Source organism: Anguilla anguilla, chromosome 7 (assembly GCF_013347855.1).
Source record: "Anguilla anguilla isolate fAngAng1 chromosome 7, fAngAng1.pri, whole genome shotgun sequence".
NCBI classification, from domain to species: Eukaryota; Metazoa; Chordata; class Actinopteri; order Anguilliformes; family Anguillidae; genus Anguilla; species Anguilla anguilla.
The window spans coordinates 53,478,595-53,498,427 of NC_049207.1; the positions used below are offsets into that span (position 1 = coordinate 53,478,595).

Sequence of the window (19,833 nt, forward strand, 5' to 3'; positions counted from 1 at the left end):
AAAAGTCTTTCTCCCAAACATTATGGAGCTCACTGTATGACACGTCTTGCTTGAAGGACCTTCCCCAGCTGGTGAGTGAGTTTTTCTCCCTGCTGGAGCTGGTGCCGGAGGACAGTCCGGTTCTGATGGTCCTGGATGGTTTGGACGAGCTGTCCGAGGAGCACGGCTCTGACCTGTCCTGGCTCCTCCGGCCCTTCCCCCCCCACGTGCGCCTCCTCCTGTCTGCCTCCTCCGACTCCGCCTGCGCAAAGATGCTTGAGGTACACCGAGAGGGCCCCCCCGCGGCTTAAACAGGAAACAGGAAGTCAACGCTTGTTATTAGGAAAAATATCGCTATGCAACACAAACACTTCTGAGAGATTGTTATATACAGTAGCATACAAGATGGTGGTTTTTGGGCCAACAGAACAAAGGCCTTCTCAGGAAATGTATTGAAAAGACGCCAACGTATGAGGAAGAGTGGGCCATAATTCTGCTCACGGCACACAGTTCAGAAGGAAAACAAACAGACCGTCGCCAGGGTGACGGGTGTATGACCCTTCCTCTCGACTCTAAAGTTATGTGTCGGCTCTTATCAATGCCTGTAATGTAGTGGATAATGCAGTGCTCACTACATCAGCCCCGCTCCAGCGACACAGAGCCAGAATGGCCGCCGCTGACAGCCATAACTCTTTCCCTCTCTTTTTTCCAGGGCCTCAGGGCTCATAAATCTCCCGAGCCTGTGGAAGCACCAGTGCTTAGCCGATAAATGCCTATAAAAAGTCATCGTTGTGTTACAGAGTAACAGAGGCGCGATCTTGGAAAAGTCACACCTGACACAAATGTGTTCGGACAGAACCAATGAGCCTTAAAATAGAGAACATATTGTAGGACATATATAATGGGATCTGAACGCTATGGCATTTGTTCATTTAAACTGCACTTTGCCTCACTAGCTATAGCTCCATTTCCGTTGTAATGCCAAGGCTGGACAATCTCTATAGATTTTCAGCATCACTAGTGACTTAGAAATTGGGAACTATCCCTTTTAATGACACATGTTCTTTGCCCCTCTAACAGAAGTCCCTGAAGCCCTGCGTGGTTCCCCTGCCCCCCCTCAGCCCGGAGGACATCACAGAGGCGTTGGAGCGGCGGTTGGAGCAGGACGGGCGCAGACTGCAGGACTGGCAGTGGCAGATCCTTCGCCAGGCGTGCGTGTCCTGCCCCTCCCCTCTCTACATGGACACGGCCTACGCCGAATCCAGGCTGTGGCGCTCCTTCGTCCCCCGCGACGGCCTGGCCCTCCCCGCCGACCTGCCCCAGCTGTACCGCCACGTCCTGTCCCGCCTGGAGGGGGCGCACGGCGACCGGCTGGTGAGGAGGGCCGCCTCGCTCATATCGCTGTCCCGAAACGGGATCACAGAGGAGGAGCTCCTCGGCCTGCTGCCCCGGGACGGCCAAGTGATGAGGGAGGTGGAGCTCACCCACCGCCCCTCTGTGCCGCCCAAAGTGCCCTACGCCCTCTGGGCGGGCCTGAGGAGGGACCTGGGGGAGCTCCTGACGGAGGTGGAGACGGACGACACGCTGGTCTACCGCTGGAGTCATTCGGTTCTGACGCAGGTGTGCAAGCAGAGGTACATGAAGACACCTGAGGCCCAGACCTCCGTCCACAGGGACTTTGCCAGCTACTTCCTGTCTGGTCCGGACGAGATGGACGGCCACGTTTTCCAGCCCTTGGCGTGGACTCTGGAGACGGACTCCGCGAGGAGCCGCGTCTTCAACCTCCGCAAGCTTCACGGCCTGCCGTTCCACCTGATCCGGTCCGGCCAGGCCGCCCCGCTTCTCTCCGAGTGCCTGTTCAACTACGAGTTCCTGCTCCACAAAGTCTGGGGCCTGTCCGTCCTGTTCGTCGAAGAGGATCTGAAGGCGGGCATAATCGTCGAAAAGTAAGCCAATCGAATTTTAGAAAGGAAAGGAGATTGCAGTGATAGCTTATGTCACTGCCAGTTCATTTCCTGTATTATCTTTTAAAATGCAAATACAGGCACCCCAGAAAATGACAAATATTAATAGATCTGTATGATAGTGTTGTGTGTTTTGTCAAGTCCGTCCATGACAGATATAATGACAGACACTTTGTAGTATGAATTGGCACTCATTTTAATGGTAGGCTGAAATGCACAGTATAGCAGATTGATTGCTTAGGTGTATGGAGGAAGGAGGGATTGCGTGTCTCTGTGTCTCTGTCGGTCGCAGGGAGCTTCTGGATGTGACGGTCCTGCGGCAGGCCCTGCAGCTGTCCAGGAACATCCTTCTGAGGGACCCCTGTCAGCTGGCGGCCCAGCTGTCGGGACGCCTGTACCGGATTATCGACGAAGACCGACCGGTGGCTCCAGGTACCCCTACATCTCAGAGCCCACCACTCACCCCTGCTCTTTCTGTACTCCTGCCTCTTGCCCAATGAATGCTGGGATAGCCTCCAGCCTCTGTCCTCATGAACCTGAACAGGAATAAGTGGTTTAAGAAAATGGATGGATGGATGGATGATATTGTAACTCTACCTGCATTCTTCCAGGTGACCCTCGAAAGTTCTCCCACCTGCACACCCTCCTCGCGCAGTGCAGATCTTCCTCCTTCCCTGTACTTGTGCCCTCCTTCAGCTGCATGATGCCCCCTGGAGGCCTGCAGTACTCACTGCTAGCAGGTACCCATCCACAACCGCTACATCTGCTCACTGCTAACATCATTACTGAAACATTAGCACTCACTGCTAGCAGATACCCATCCACAACTGCTACACCTGCTCACTGCTAACATCATTACTGAAACATTAGCACTCACTGCTAGCAGATACCATCCACAACTGCTACACCTACTCACTGCTAAAATCATTACTGAATCGTTAGCACTCACTGCTAGCAGGTACCCGTCCACAACCTCTACTTTCTATTGACCGAGAATCTGTGATCTGTATTTTTGTGGAAACTGAGATTGCCAAGGATAACCAGAGACCGGCTGCCCCCCTGCCCCCCTACCCCCCTCTCCTCCCCCCACAGGTCACCTGGATGGCGTGACGGCCCTCGCCGGGGGACAGAAGGGCACGGTGGCGGTGTCCTGCTCGCGCGACGGGACGCTGAATCTGTGGAACCTGGAGCTGGGCTGCACAGTGAGGACCCTGCATGGGGTCGGAGGTCACGTGGACTCCGTCACCCTGTGCATGGATGATGCCGCGGTGGCACTGACCATGAAGCAGACCCTCCTGGTGCTGGAGGTGGCCTCGGGGAGGGTGCTCTACACGGAGAGCGACTCCCTGGACGTCCCGGTGGTCACCACCACGTCTGGTGGACGGCTTCTGGTGGCCTTCTACGATGGGAGCCACTTAGTGAAAGTAATTCTATCATGCTAACGTTCATGCTAACGTTCATAACATTCTAACATTCACTCTTGTCAGCTCCAGCACAGGTAAAACCAACCAGCATGTGCAATAGCAGTGGTAACAAACCCTGTTTCTGGAGATCCACCATCCTACTGGTTTTCATTTCAACCCTGATTTGGCACACCTGACTCCACTAATTAGCAACTCAACAAGATGTCTAGCTGTCAGATGAGGTGTGTGCTCTGTGAGGGTTGGAGTGAAAACCTACTGGATGGTAGATCTCCAGGAACAGGGTTAGAGAGCCTAATATGACTCAGTGCTAAATCCATGCACCAGCCTGTGTGTGTACCTTTGTCAGGTGTTTGACCTGGCGGACTCCTGCAGAGAGCTCTGTCGTGTAACCATAGCAATGGAGTGTGACCCCATCCACAAGGACCACACCATCCTGGTGTCCCGCGGCTCCTTCAAAGACTACGTCCTGTTTGCCTACAGGTAACCGTGCTGGGCTGGACTGCTCTCATTCGACCTCATTGGCTATCATTTGACCTTTAGCTATCATGTGACCTTTGGCTATTGCATTGGTGAAGGAACCTTTTTATGCCGTGGTAAAGACAGCAGTGATGGCTGTACGAAATGAGTGTTGTATCTTATCCAACCTGTGTTTTGTAGTTGCTAAATAAATGTAATGTAATGTAATGCAAATGAGGGCAAAAGTACGTTTCTGAAAGGGACATTAATGAAGCTTCATGCTGCCTTGAAGGAAGAATCGTTAGGAGGATTGTGTTTGGTGACTGAAGAGTGGATATTTTAGACTATTCTGTCACTGTGAAATTGACTAATGAGCATAGATTGAAAGAGTTTAAATGATGTGAATGCATATAAAAGCCTCTTGATGGTTTAGGTTTTTTCCCTGTGACATAAATTAGGTCAGAGGAATTAATTTTCTCTGAGTGCACGATTAAAGTGTCACTGGAAATGGCAAGTGGCCGAATTTGGCGCGTGGCTAATTTTGTTTTGTGTGGTTTTGTTTGCATGTATTACTTGATGGATTGGGCATTAAGGGTGTATATTTTTTTTCAAGAGGACATGCTCTTAAATAATAGCCCTTCTCTAATTGTATACAAGGTGTCAAGTCAGTCCAGCACAGTTCCTAACAGCTTTCGAGCTGGGGGTTGAAAAGAACTGTTTAATTATTGAAATGGACGACTTCTCAGATGCCATTGGCTGTAATCCTGTACAGTCGGTACATTTTCTCAGCCTTGTACAATATCAGTCTGGTGTTGGTATGCATGCGAACCACCGTTGCAAAAAGGAGCTCTTTATCTTTGATCTTGTTTCATTCCTTGGTAAGATTACAGTTATGGGATCACTTACCAATTTGATTATGGTGGAAACTGTACCTAGGCCAGGAGGAACTTTAGTCTTTAGTATGGCAACCCAAAGCTGTTCTAATACTGTCAATTTTCATGGATTGGGTGAAAATATAATATAATATAAAAAATATATAATATAAAATATAATATAAATGATGTAGAACTGGCGTCGGCAATGGTACGGTATTCATTTTTTTGTGATAATTTTTTATTTATTTCAATGAAGTTTGACATAGAACATAGTTATAATGTAGCTTCTGTCTCTCCACCCCTCTTCCCAGGAGTGGGGCGGAAGCAGCAGTGCTCAGTGCTGCAAAAGGGGAGTTGCTGTCCACCATGGCAACCCACCACGGTGCCGCCTCTGTGCAGGGGGTGGAGCTAACCGCTGAGTACCTCCTTCTGTTCTGCAGGTACATTAAAAAATCCAAAAAATATAATAAAACTTTCCACCAGTAACCTCATCAAGGAAAATATATTTAATTGTGTAGATATCTAATTGGGCAGTAATGTTCATAATACAGTACTCATCATTTAAAAATAAGCCTATAATCATTGCTACTTTATTCGTTAAGAGATTAAATAGGATAGCCCACATGATAAGCATTCTCCTCTGTACAATGGTTTCCCTCAGGTACCCCTACAAGAGACACGATAATATAATCCACATCGAACTCTTCGGCATGCAGAACTTCCAGTACTTGCGGTCCATCTATGGATGCAGCCAGGACTACATTTCCCAGCTGGCCGTCAACAGGGCCGGCACACACGTGGTGGCCTTCAGCCAATCATGGGACACTGCCACCACAGAGATCATCGCCTGGAACATAGAAACGGAGGACCACAAGCACCTGGCCAGGTGTTCTGGCCTGGTGAAAGGAGGTCAGTGAGAATGATCAGTTGTACTAAAAAATCTACACACCCTGCTGAGTATTATGGCGATGGATATTGAGCTAAGTAGCATTCACATGTTTTCAATCATTGTCCTAACAGGCGTGTTTAAAGCAGGTGATGGTGAACACACAGTTGCATGTCCATGATGACCAAAAGTGTCAGTTAGCTTTCAGTGTTGATTAAAAACTCCTTGTTTTCAGGCCCGGTTTAACAGTATCCTTTGCTGTCTTCAAGGTTGTTGTTCTGACATGCGGTTCTGCCTCGGGATTTGCAATGGCGAACCCTACCTCAGAATGTGGAACCTGGCTTTGGGAATCAACGACCAGTCCCTCACCTACAACGTGCACAAAGTGAAGAGCGATGGCATCGCAGAGGTGATACCCATGAGCAAATACCCCAGGTAGGCTTGAGTAGGCAGGTACACAAAATAAAAACGTGCTGAGGCATTGTGGGCACCTGGTTTATGAACAGGCCGGTTTATCAGCTGGAATGAGTGAAAGAAGTTTACTGGCAACCAGTTCACTCATCATTATCATTATTCAGCATCATTTGGGGTGGCACCACGGTGGTGCAGTCGATAGGGCTGTCACCTCACAGCAAGAAGGTCCTGGGCTTGAATCCCAGACGAGGCCGTTCTGTTTGGAGTTTGTGTCTTCCACGTGCGTTTCCTATGGGTACTCCAGTTACCTCCCAGAGTCCAAAGACATGTGGGTCAGGTTAGTTGGAAAATCTAAATTGCCCCTAGGTACGAATGTGTGAGTTAATGGTTTGTGTACCCTGTGATGGACTGGTGGTCTATCCAAGGTATAGTTTAGGCTACTTGAGGGGGAATTCACTTTGTTGCAAAAGGGCATGCGTGCTCAGCCAACCTAATCTGTATGGTTAATGAATAAGTAAAATAATTATTTTCAGACCGTATGTTCAGAATTAAAGTAGAAGACATGCATGCTGATGTCAGGTGGGTTTCGGTCCGCCCCGCTCGCCGCAGGTACGTGGTGTGCCGGAGCTTGCGCCCCGGGACGGTCCGCGTGTGGAACGTCGCGAGGTCGGGGTACAGGGGCAGGCCGGTGAGGGTGGAGCACGGTCTCTATGACAGCGCGGACGTGGTGCTGGCCCGGGACATGAAGCTGTACATCCTGACCGACCGCGGCACCGCCAGCTTCACCGAACCGCCGATGCCCATCTTCCAGGTACCTGTGCCTTAACAACCACTTCAGTCTCCCAGGTACCCAGGCCTTAACAATCACTTCAGTCTCCCAGGTACCCAGGCCTTAACAATCACTTCAGTCTCCCAGGTACCCAGGCCTTAACAATCACTTCAGTCTCCCAGGTACCCAGGCCTTAACAATCACTTAAGCCTTCCAGGTACTCGTTTCCTTTGCACAAATGACTGTCTCCATCTTACGAACACCTTCTAAGAAATGGCAGTACTAATCTTACAGGTACCTTCACCTTAGAAGACACGGTATTGCCAGTCTTAGACCTACCCACACCCTCAAAGACATACCAGTATCAACCATACAACTGTTTACACCTTTGCAGACACAACTACAGTCAGACAGGTACTCTCATAGCCATTCCTATACTCCAGACCTCCAGAGCATTGCAGACACACTCATGCACACTCAAGTGCTCTATAGCTGTATCCTAAACCATGCTTGTCTTCCAGCACTCTGTCAAACCTCCCAATGACACAGGACTACTGCCACTATCACATGCTGAAGCCCCAGCCTCCAGGCGTTTGCTCAGATTGTCTCAGTTTTCATGCTATTTATAATTGGTAAACGCGGTTATTTAAAACCTGCCGTTATCTTCCGCATCATATCAGAGCTGCTGAAGGATTGGTTTTGTGCCCAGCTCTGGAAAAGCTACAGAGCTGGTGCAATGCCATCAAAGGATATAGATTTCACTTAATGAAATGAGTGTGTGTGTGTGTGTGTGCATGTGTGTGTATGTGTGTGTATGCCTGTGTGTGTGTGTGTGTGTGTGCGTGTGTATGTATGCCTGTGTGTGTGTGTGTGTGTCTGTGTGTGTGTGTATGCCTGTGTGTGTGTGTGTGTGCCTGTGTATGTGCGTGTGTATGTGTGTGTGTGTGTGTGTGTATGTGTGTGTATGCCTGTGTGTGTGTGTGTGTGTGCGTGTGTATGTGTGTGTGTGTGTGTGTGTGTGTGTGTGTGTGTATGTGTGTGTATGTGTGTGTATGTGTGTGTATGCCTGTGTGTGTGTGTGTGTGTGTGCGTGTGTATGTGTGTGTGTGTGTGTGTGTGCGTGTGTATGTATGCCTGTGTGTGTGTGTGTGTGTGCGTGTGTATGTGTGTGTGTGTGTGTGTATACCTGTGTGTGTGTGTGTGTGTGTGCGTGTATGTGTGTGTGTGTGTGCGTGTGTATGTGTGTGTGTGTGTGTGTGCGTGTGTATGTATGCCTGTGTGTGTGTGTGTGTGTGCGTGTGTATGTGTGTGTGTTCCCCGTGTCTGAACAGACGCTGCTGATCTATGACCTGCTGAAGAAGAGCTACATAAAGAGGCAGTCGGGGCTGTACGTGATTCCCTGTCCTCAGCAGGAGTACCGGCTCCTGCAGGGAGAGCTGCTCCTGGGCCTGTCTGAGACGCGGTGAGCAGGTCCTCCTCACACACATCCCATAACCCCACACTCCTCACACCGCAGGCCACCGAAACGCTGCCCCCAGAACGGCAGCAGCCTCTGCACCCCGCCCCTCGCCCCAGCGGCTGTCCTGCGCCTGAGAACAGCGCTGTCGTTCATATTTGCTTCCAAGATGGAGGGGGTAGACGGTTTCACATGATAAACAATGAAGCTTGTGATACTGCTTCAGCTGTGTGACCTCTGACTTACTGAAAAAACATTATAAATCCCTTTACAAACACGTGTTCTAGAAATCCCCAATGACTTTGAAATATTTTTTCTTTCCAGGTGTAGTTTATATAAATGTATTTTTAAAAACTAACAGTTATTTCCACTGAATGCATTCCTGCAGTGATTGAAATGAAAATGGTGAATTTAATTACAGGGATCACTTGATCCTCTGGGACCTGGAGTCGGGCCACATCAAAGGCAGACTGAAAGTAACTCACAGAGAGTCCTTTCTGTCCGGCTCATTTTTGGACAAAAATTCCCAAGAAATCCCACTCAGGGAGTCTACAGGTATGCGAACCAAGGAAATTTGGACTTGTTAAACTACTCAAATGATTACTGAGATCACTGTATCAGTGGGAATATAAAGGTATAGATCACAGAGCTGGGCCCTATTTTATAAAACTTCACAAGATAACAACATAAAGTAACACAGCATATTATAACATAGCATTGGATAGCATAGCATAATATGATGATGAGAACAGGCTATTCAGCCCAACAATTCTTGCCATTTTCCTACCACTAAAGTGTACCTAGGGCTCAGTGTACCTGCAAACTAGATAGAATCTAGCACCGTATCAAGCCTGGTCTTGAGAGCCCCCAGAGTTTCTGCCTCTACTGTATGACCTGGCAACCTACGCCATGCAGTGACTACTCCCCATGTGACAGTCATGCAGAAATTTCAGGGAGCTCCCATAAGGGGAGACCAAAATGCGCCAGAGTTTATCAGACATTTATTTGCAGGCCATGCATGCGTCGACTATTCCCAGGACAGTTGGGTTAGTGGTGCCTCTCTTGTGCCCGCTCCCCCACCCCCCGCCCCCCCCCTCCAGCGCTGGTGATGCCCTGGGACAGGCGCACGGAGACCCACTCCGCCAAGAGGAGGCGGCGGGAGAGGAGGGCGCAGCGGGAGAGGGAGACCCAGCGGCGGCTGGACCGGGAGAAGCACAACGCCGTGGACCAGTACCTGCTCAGCGGGGACGAGCAGGTGAGGTCATTAATGATGTCATCACACGCCGCTCAGGGGGGCCACAGGGGAGATGGCTTGGTTAATAACGCAGGGTCTGACGTAGTTATGGGGCCTTCTTTTTGAAGTGTGGAAATGCTTTTTTTTTTTGGTCTACTGAAAGGCAGAATCAGAAAGAAGCCACATCAATGCAGGTGTACTGGGCCTGTTTATTTGCAGCTCTCCATGCATCTATGATAGTCTGTGACACACCCGTTTTTGTTTCCTAGATGCTCCTGCGGTGTATGTTTAAGGTTTGTTGTTTGTATCCTCCCCTCCCCTCCCCTCCCCTCCCCCCCCTCACCCCCGGCGACCCGCTGCTAGGTGGTCGTGTGCTCCTACTTCGCGCACCACCTGGTGGTCTTCGGCGTGAGCTCCCAGGCGCACCTCCACACGCTGGAGGACCGCGACTCCATGCTCTTCCTCCACGCCGCCGCCGTCACCCACTCCGGCGGCCACCTGGTCCTCTCCAACTACAACGACGCGGAGAAGGCCAGCTACGTCACGCTCTGGGACTTACACAAGGGGAAGGTGTGTCACGGTCCCGCTTCCCTCCCCTCTGTGGCCAGCTCGCCTCCATGGAGGCCTGGGTGCTCTTAACTGTAATTAAAGCTAGCATATCTGGTGGACAGTTGTCAATGTCAACAGACAATGTTAGTTTAAACATGACAACTCCCCCATTCCCCACCCCCAAAATTTGCGAGTTGATAAATATGGAACTTTTAGAATCAGGTTTCTGGAAGAGTAAATGTTTGTTGTTTTTTTTCATACCGTGTTTAAGGTCAGGAAGAGACTGAAAAACGAGCCGGGGGTTTGCTGTGTGGCAATCAGCAGCTCTGCCAGTAGAATTGCCTTTGGCGTCACGGGAGTCAACAGGTATGTCCAAGAGGATGCAGGTGCAACTTGTCCCTTTTAGTAGGCCGGGTAAAGGGTAGCTAAATGTACAATATATTGCACAACAGAAAAAAATATCAAGACTAAAAACTTGACCTAATGACTTTACATTAAGTGAATGTGTTTACTAGCCCATATGCTGGGACATAGTTGTAAAAACGGAATAGTTATACACAAGGTGCAGCTTATGCACTAACCTACCCGTGGCTCTCTTCCGCCCCCTATAGGCTGTTGTGTAATGTAATAAACACTCTCTAATGGCTGTCAATCTTGACACCTTCAGTTCTTCTAACAGTGGAAAGTAAAATTCAAGACGAGCTGTTGACTGAAATATACCACTTTTAGGCCTACTGTCCTTTGATGAACTCTTCCCAGTGTATTTACTGACATATTTTCCCCATTTTATTAGACTTAAAGTATGGGACCCCTTCAGGAGAGGACACAAAACCATCCCTGGGTACGAGAGCCTCACTGTGGGTGTGAGCAGTCAACTGTTCCTTACTGAAGAAGGAGCTAAAGCCGTTCTGCTCGCAGGTACGTCCGTTATATTTATACAGGTATATATATACAGGTATATCCGCTATATTTATACAGGTACATCCATTATAATTATACAGGTATATTCATTATATAGCTCGGTCCTGTGGTTAGGTTAGGAAAAACACCCAATCAGATGTGTGTAAAATTACTTGCATGGTTACTAACCTTCTGACTAGATAAGAATTTCAAAAAAGCAAGACCATGTTTTCTTGCGAGAAATTAAGGTCCCTCGGGCGTTGCCATGGTTATTGATGTACCTTCCAAAATAACATCCCTTTCTCAGAAAATCTCAAAGTTCATTACATCTTGGCAAGCTCGTAGAAGCCTTGGATAGTGCCTGGAGTATGCTCATTGTCTCTGATCGCTGGGATTAACCGCGATGACCGCTGCTTCGAGCAGCATCCTAACTCTGCGTTGTACTTACCGAGAGATAATTACAGTTATCCTTGGCAAGCAGGATGGAATCTGGAGCAGATTGTATCTGGAATGCCAAAAGAAGACTTGAATGAATGGTTGTGAATGAATCTGCTTTCTCAGGGCATTCTACACCCCAGTCTGAGTGTATTGCTGCAGAGAGTAACTGTGGCTTCAAGAAAACAAGTCTCTTATCTAAAGGATTTTGTATGTGGATATCTATCGTAGTATATTACCACAGTACTGGCTGTGGCTAAGCAACCCTAGAAACATTGGTATCTCCAGCTCATTTGCTTGCCTGTTGATATCTCTTTTCAGGCAGCTGTGCTCTGGCTGTTGAATGAGGTGTGCTTTGTTAGGGTTGGAGAGAAAACCTACAGGACAGTAGATCTCCAGAAGCAGCCGTGGAATGGGCAGCCCTGCTCTGAGCTGTAACGTGATTGGCCAGCCCTGCTCTGAGCTGTAACGTGATTGGCCAGCCCTGCTCTGAGCTGTGAGGTGATTGGGTGTGACGGTCAGGTGGCTCTTCTGCTCCCGCAGGTGAGGCCAGCGTCTGGGACCTGGATGGTGGCACCGTCCTCTCGGTCTTCAGGCCCGACAGCCGGATCCAGTGCCTGTCAGTCCTGGGGGAGGACAGCACCCTCCTGCTGGGCCTGAGCGACAGCCCCACCCTGGTGACCCTGAGGCTGACGTCCCGGGGGGGCGGCCCCAGGACCCCCGCCTCGGGGGAGGACCTGTTCGGAGAGCAGTCCAGCAGCAGCGAAGACGAGGGAGAGGTCGACAGGTCGGCGCAGACGGCAAACCGCTGAGGCTGTGTGCAGTGGGCCCTTTGAGGATGACATAATCCCCAAAAAGACTCCCACGGTCAACCAGTACTCACCAGGGGGCGATGGGCATCCGCAGTGTCTGTCCAGCCAATCACCAACTGAACATTTATCATTCATAACAGGGGTGTCCAATCTTATCTGAAAAGTGCCACTGTGGGTACAGTTTTTTTGTTTTTAGCCCAGTGCCAAGATGCCTGATTCTACTCATCAAGGTCTTCACTGAAGACCATGATTAGTTGAATCGGGTGTCTTAAGTGCTGGGCTAAAACTAAAACCTGCACCCACACTGGCCCATTTCAGATGAAGATTGGATACCCCTGATTTACAGGCGTACTTCATCTTCACTTATAACATTTCACTGGAAAAAGCTGAGGCAGGAATAAAGCAGGACTAGCATTTTCACAGTCTATCACTGTTATTTTTAGAATGAGTGTAAACCTTAATCTACACCTCGTTCAACAGCTTGAGATCTCATCGAGTTGCAAATTAGTAGAATCAGGTGTACCAAATTAGGTTTGAAACAAAAACCTACAGTACAGTAGATCTCCAGGAACAGGGTTGGACAGCCACGATCCAGGCCTTGGGTTTTTCCGACAGGGGTCCCTCAAAATATTGGGGGTCCACAATGACTCAACACCCCCCCTCCCACCCACACACTTAGAAACACGCAATATAGGAACGTTTAGTGGGCCACATTCATAAACAGTACAGTTCAAGGGTTAAGAATAGGACAAGTAACTTGAAATGCTTCATATATAATTAGTCAGGCAAACCTTAGCTGCAGTATACAAAGAAAAATGGCTCCCAGAATACTCAGAACAGTCAACTGTCACAGGTTTATTTAAATACTGCAAATTTGAGGAGATCGCATCAGAAATGATGAACAAAATATACAACAGTGAAGTAAGTAGTAACTGGTTTTTGGAAGACATTTAAAAGGCCAAATCTTTCTTGTTTTACAAACACACGCACACACAAAAAATACATACTGTATATCAAAACGTTATGTGTTCACAGACCTGCATTGGACAAGACCTAGAAAAAGAATGCATTCCCCACAATGACAGTAAAGTAAACTTTTCATTTCAGTTTGGAAATTTAATGCCAAATGAAACTTCCCCAAGTGCATTTCCACTTTTGTGTCTGACAGAGGTGACTTACGGGGACCGTGAATTGTAGTATTTATGACGATGACTTTCTCGGTTTTCTTACAAGAGGTCACCTGGCAATCTACGCGAATATACCAGTGTTGGCACAGCACCTGCTTATGATCATGTTGTGTATTTTTTTTTTAATGGATGCACCATCAAACTGACCATGTCTGAACACGTCAGTATTGTATTAACGCCATAGATTGCATAGCCTCTCAGACAAGATTGTTTTATCGAGCATATATAACGGTAGGAAAGAAACAAGGAGAAAGAAAAAAACATAAAAAATAAAATAAAATAAAAAAAATGAGTCCACTACCTAGACCTCCTGTCTTTTTTCGTCTTTTCGATGCTTTTGTCCATGGTCTTTTCGCTGTCCCCCCTGCACTTGGGGCAGTACCACTTGCCCTTGGGCTTGTAGGTGAGCCCCACGCAGGAGAAGTGGAACCACTCGATGGGGCACTGTTCGTTGTCGCAGCCGATCATCTCGCCGTAGGACACCTGGTCGCACAGGCAGTACGTGGGCTCGTTCGGGTCGATGGTGAACTCCACCGGCGACGCCTCGCGCTCCTGCTTCGCCGCCTTGGAGCGCTTCTTCTTCTTGGCGGATTTCGACTTCTTCTCCCGGGGCGGCGGCTCCTCGCCCGGCTCGTCCACGCCGTTGGCGCCGGCCCCGGCGGCACCACCGCCACCGCCGCCGCCGTGGCAGGAGTCGCGGCTCTCGCTGTTGCGCTGGCGGCGCGGTCGTCGGGCCGACGAGCGCTCGGGGTGCGGCGTGGACGCGGTGGCGGCGGCGGCGGCCTCCGGCTTGGCCTTCTCCGCGGCGGCCGCGCCGCTCCTCTCCGCCTCGGCGGGCTCCTGGAAGCACAGCGAGTGCGAGTCCATCTGCCGCGCGCGGTTCTCCACCAGCTCCATCATCTGCGTCACCACGTGGATCTTCTCGTCCCCCAGCTCCTGGCTGCTGATCAGGGCCCGCTGGAGCTGGAGCTGCAGGCGCTTCCTCTGGCCTCCGTCAGTCTCCTTCTTGTACTTCTCGTAGACTCCATCGACCTCCTTCAGCACCTCTGCAAAACACAGCCATACAGAAATCTCTTTACTTTAATCAGTGTCTCCAAGAAGGGAATACATGTCATTCCTAGTATTTTTTCCCCCTCCAGCACGCAATTGTGGGCTATGCTTTCATCTTGACCATAACAGTGACCGACAAATTTCCCCATGCTGGTAACAACGATCAATAATATGTGGACAGCTCACGTTTAGGCTATCTGTAGCCTAGTCTTCTCCGCCAAAATAGATGTATGGAAAATGTTAATTATTCACAGCAGAGTTCTAGCTTAAGCCATCAAAATATTTTCAGCAACACGCCTTGCTGCCTTATGTTGGCAGGATCTGAACATAATCGGCATCAAAGCCCAGATCTCTGTATTGAACATTTTCATTCATATATATAGTCGTAGCACTCATGAAGTTGCTATAGGACAGTACTCATGAAACGCATGTTTCAGCGCATGGGACGGTGGTCGACTAATAATGGAGTGGTACTCTACTAGCCTAGTCAACAGGATTTAGAAGATTTACTGGTTAAATCAATAACATTTTTGTAATCAATTACAAATAACAACAGCGTTGAATATAGGTAACAGGAGCAAAGTCGTTCTCGCTACAATACTTTAAGTTGTATACGGTCGAACTATCCCGCTTCCGTAGTCAAACCTTTCGACGATACGGAGGAAGTGACGACATGCACTGTTCGAGTTGTGAGTAGCTCCTTGGCCAAATGAATTTCATACATGTTTAGATAGAGCAGGGCGCTGAATCTATTGCCAACTGCTTGATTTTCTCTGAACGAATTTGCTGAATTATACCACTGCTGTTAGTGTCTGGGTGTTAGTGGCGAGCAAACTTGCTACATTTTCCAAATAGAATGTCATCTTGTTATCCGTTTTCACTTCTATGTGAATGAACCGGAGGCAACGACGAGCGAGTGCAGAGCTCGTGGTACGACTAAAGTTTTGCGTGCAAAACCTTGTTTATGTAACAATAAAGACTGAAATAGTCTCGTAGACCCTCCGAAACGTTTGCAGATCACTCTGCTTATAGACGCTTGCCATTTTATCAAGTAGAAAATGAGCGTCGTCGTTTTAATTTAGCTAGCAAACAATGAAGGACAAAAGCTTACTGTATCGAACAAATACGGCACCCGCTGAGCTATATCAATAAGTAACAGTTTGTACTTGACGCTAAACGCTTTTGTGGAGCCCTCGTTACTATTCAACTGCCTTGCTTGCAAGCTAGCTTTCGGAGTTCTCTAATTATTGGCAAAATGGCTGATCCGTTTGCTTACTTCAGTTTCCTAGCAAAGCGCATAGCTATCACACCCCAAACAGGACCATTCAGTTTTCAGAGCGCTTCGTTGTGTTTACCTCAATTTACGATCAAACGAGACGATGTGTTTTATTAGCCAGCTAATAAACTATCGACCAATCTATAAAGCTGTAGCTTGCGTGAAGATTTTTTATATCTAGGTTGTACGGCAGCACTGCATCACGAGAAACACAAATCAGCATGCCAGCTAACAAAGTGTTGCATTGTCGCCTGTGAATTCCTTTAAGGTCGCACTGTAACAAAGTAATGGCTTCATGCAAAGAGGTACGTACCCTGATACTTTGTATCAATTTCCCGCAACAATGAAACATTCCTCTGTATGTCCAAAGGCAAAGACTCCACACATTCAAGATAATCCTCCACGTAACTGACCAGTTGTGTTTTTTCCACGTTTGGGTAATGATGTCCCAACATTGTGATGGCACTGCATTAAGCAAATCAACAAACTACGCGGAGAGAAAATGAATGGTCTACGAAAACACATGCAAGGAGAATAATATGTCTACGATATCAGTGCTACTACACCTAGTTGTCTATTCTTTTCGTGCTGCTCAATCCGCCGGACTAACTGCAATTCACTTCAAACAAAACTGTGCTTTCTGCGCATGAGCTGAAACATGCCTTATAAGGCAATGCACCGCGTTTTTTGCATTTTCCCGCAGCTTCCTTGTCAGTGGGTTGGACACAAAGATGGTGGAATTTTAAAGAAATACTACCTCCAGTTTATATTGCATTTTAACTAGGGGGTTCAGGATTCGATTTCCTCTAACATAAGAAGTTAATGGAGCTCATTGCGCAGCAACAGATAAACTATCAATGAAGGACATATATTATATTATATTATATTATATTATATTATATTATTATATTATATTATTGTGAGGGGGGGCATTGTAAACAACATTTGTTCAAAGGTGAGATATGAGGATGTAAAACACAGACAAAAAGAAAAAAACAGTATTTAAATGCTGAGGAAATTTATTTATAGAAACACCTTATTCTTGTCACTTCCATCCTTCGTAATTACACACAGTGCCTCTGAGTCTTCCTGTTCCTGCTGTTTTATTTTCTCCCTGTCTGACATGGCTCGTTTATATTTGTTTTGTGAGTCTGTTTCATCACTGCATTGAGTTATGCCAGTCTGTGGGAGACATAGGGACAAATTAACTAAACTTTTATTTAATTATTCTTACTGTTCTTCTTAAAAATGTTCCTACGAAAAAAAAAAACTAATATGGGATTTGTGATACAAGTGCACACCTTCGTTTCTGTGCATATCCCAGGTATATGAGGTGATGAATGCTGACTTAAAATTTTACACGTTTATGTTTTTTACACACAGTTTATGATCAAATGTGATCGTACGCATGTTTTGTGAATGAGGCCTAATGTCTCTATACATGGTTCAGTGAGTACATTGTATTACTGTCTCCCATCACAACTTTTGACGAAAGTGTGATAAAAAGATGTTGCCTCATATGGTGGTCAACCATACTGTCCTACAAAGCCTAACTGCAGTAATTACGCAAAGGGTAAAACTGAGAAAAATGGCTTTAAAGTGTTTTAACTGGCCAGCCAAATGGGTTATAGGTATATAAGTGCACTAATTGTACATGTATTCATGAGGTAATTTTTATGCCCAAAAAACCACGACGACTGGCCAGTTAAAACACTTTAAAGCCATTTTTCTCAGTTTTACCCTTTGCGTAGTTACTGCAGTTAGGCTTTGTAGGACAGCATACATATCCTCAGAAATTCCTTGAACCATAACCAAAGGACCCATAAGTGCCACAGATAACCACATACAATATAGATACTTTCAGTATGGGCAGAAAAAAGGGTGCTTATCTTGCAGGCTGAATATGGTTTCAGAAAGGGGATGATAACTCTTTACATATGAATGGAACAAGTGCTGTGAGCTACTTACGATGTGCAAACTGATACCAATATGCAGATCCACAGCTAGATGGGTTTTTATTTGTAAAGCGAATGAGCCTTTATATGTTTATAGACAATATTCCTCCCCTTTAAGAAGTTTTTTTTTGCAGGTCTCTATGACATCCATGTTTGTAGTAATGAAAATATTTCACTAGATGGCACAATGATTCCATACAAATTTCTGGCAAACGTACTCCCATAAAAAATGGCTGTATTTGTGTTTCATGGACAGGATAGAAACGAAAGACAATGGGGACAAAACTACATTATAATTTTACGGCTATTAGTAAATTCATTTTTGAATTCATTTGAACGTTTTCATTGGAAAACGAAACCTTGTCAGTTCCTTGTTATAGATATTTAAAGATTTTTTTTTAAGAGGCGTGATTGTTAGAGTGTGTTTGGTGAAGGGCCTGGGTGAAGAAGATGGGTCAACTTTCTTATTTTTCCCAAGCGACAGTAACTAAGGAGACAATGGACTTCACATGGTGAACAGCACATTGATTGTAATGTCTGTGTTATTCATTCATTCAAGTCCAAGGCAAAACTCCTGAGCTGCTCAGATCAACTGACTGCATATTTCAGCCTAGGGACCGAGCCAGCCGTTTCATCTACTTTACACGAATGCCTCCAGTCAGTCTCTTAATAGGATTAAAAATATATATTTTTATTTATTATTATTGTTTTTAATATTGTTCTCAAGGAGGTGGTGATGCCTGTAGCATTTTTGCAGGGAACAGAGGGAAGGGTTTATCAGAGCAAAACAAGTTTAAGGTCTCAAAATATATTTGTTGAGACCATTCTGTGGTGAGCAAACTTGTGAAATTTTGTCAATCAGCATTTTGAAAAAAAAAATACTTCACCAGACTAGGCCTCTTCGTCATTCAGAGCACTGATTTTAAGTGGTGGGGTTTTGGAAGCAGCAGGTTGTGGTATAAACAGGGCCCGGCTGTGTTTGCTCGAGCGCCTCCGGGAGTCCCCCCTGGTCGTTGTCTCGTTCCCATCTGCTCCTGATTGGTTAGAGCGGTTCCGTTTTACCTCGGTCTGGGTCTGGTGTGGCGACAGCCTTGGACTCCATCTGCGCGCCGTCCCTCTGTCTGTCTCTGAGAGCGCTAAGCGTAGTTCAGCAGCTTCTGACGTCCCGTCTTTTTTTTTAATGCTTAAAGCCTGAGTCCTCACTGGAGGGACAGGGGCATGGAGGATAATTCAGGGTGCAGATGGACTGTTAAAAAAATAAAAACATAGAAACCTGCGTTTTGTAATGACCTGCTCCAGGCGCACTCCAACATAGGAAGTGATTAAATAATCACTTCTGAAACCCAGAATATGACCAATATATGACATAACCAATGATATGTCTCCAAACAAGACCAATTATAATATAATTTTATATTTTATATGATATTATATGTATTCATTGTGCATCCAACAGGTTGTGCATGAAATTGAAATGGACCGAACCGAGTTGCATTTACTTGGAGAGTTGAGTGTTTTACTACAGCTGTGTGCATTTTAGACCGAATAATGAATTAGTGAGCAGATTAGCTCGGGGGGGGGGGGGGGGGGGGGGAATAAGGATCCTCTCCAGCTTTATGTTAATCAGGCTTCAATACATTTCAGGAAATAATGTATTTCGACTTCGTACGCAACATCAAAACTTCATTTCAGGAAAATCTGCCATGCAAATGCGCCAACGCAATTTTCCCCCAGCTTCAATTTCACACCAAATGTTGGCGTTTTGGGAGAAGCACCCGTGCGTCTGCTCAGAAATTGCTTTGCTCCACACATAACCGTGTCTTCTCCCTTACAAAAACAAGTACGCCGTTGCCGAAGAATGAAACATTAATGCATAATAATGAGAATCATGTTTTGGGTGCTGAAATGGTTTTGCCGATGTGTAGCGTTCATCTGTGGGCGAGTTGTGATTGGCCAAGAGGTAGAGCGGCTAAGGTGGAGCCAAATACCTCAGGCCGCAAATGGTGAGTCACACTAAAGAGGCCCGCCCACAATATTCTTCTTCCTGCTTTCAGCTGCATGAGGTAACTCTTGCACATTGCAGTGAAAAGGAATTTGGCACAAAGCTATTTTATTTTTCATATCCAATAGACAATGGGGCCCAGGAAATCCAGGGCTGGGGCACTGTGATCTTTTAGTCCTCCTGTGCAAAGCCTCTCGGTATTCCTCTCGG

The 19,833-nt window shown here is 47.0% G+C and overlaps 2 protein-coding genes across 2 annotated transcripts; one reads left to right on the top strand and one right to left on the bottom strand.

The window, feature by feature from the left end:
- The first annotated feature begins 10 nt into the window (after window positions 1–10).
- LOC118231318 lies at window positions 11–12,324 on the top strand. Its single transcript, XM_035425016.1, has 17 exons — window positions 11–260; window positions 1,060–1,925; window positions 2,236–2,375; window positions 2,555–2,683; window positions 3,036–3,367; window positions 3,714–3,847; window positions 5,010–5,138; window positions 5,360–5,607; window positions 5,854–6,019; window positions 6,608–6,809; window positions 8,099–8,229; window positions 8,645–8,778; window positions 9,324–9,478; window positions 9,821–10,027; window positions 10,278–10,372; window positions 10,800–10,924; window positions 11,885–12,324. Exons 1-17 carry the CDS (start codon window positions 126–128, stop codon window positions 12,151–12,153), a joined length of 3,597 nt encoding a protein of 1,198 aa, XP_035280907.1. The 5' UTR covers window positions 11–125; the 3' UTR covers window positions 12,154–12,324.
- A 663-nt stretch (window positions 12,325–12,987) lies between these two features.
- Window positions 12,988–16,311, bottom strand: LOC118231155 (inhibitor of growth protein 2-like). Its single transcript, XM_035424705.1, has 2 exons — window positions 15,980–16,311; window positions 12,988–14,386 (listed from the first exon to the last, which is right to left on the bottom strand). The coding sequence occupies exons 1-2, from the start codon at window positions 16,119–16,121 to the stop codon at window positions 13,638–13,640; spliced, it is 891 nt and encodes a 296-aa protein (XP_035280596.1). The 5' UTR covers window positions 16,122–16,311; the 3' UTR covers window positions 12,988–13,637.
- Window positions 16,312–19,833: the final 3,522 nt, after the last annotated feature.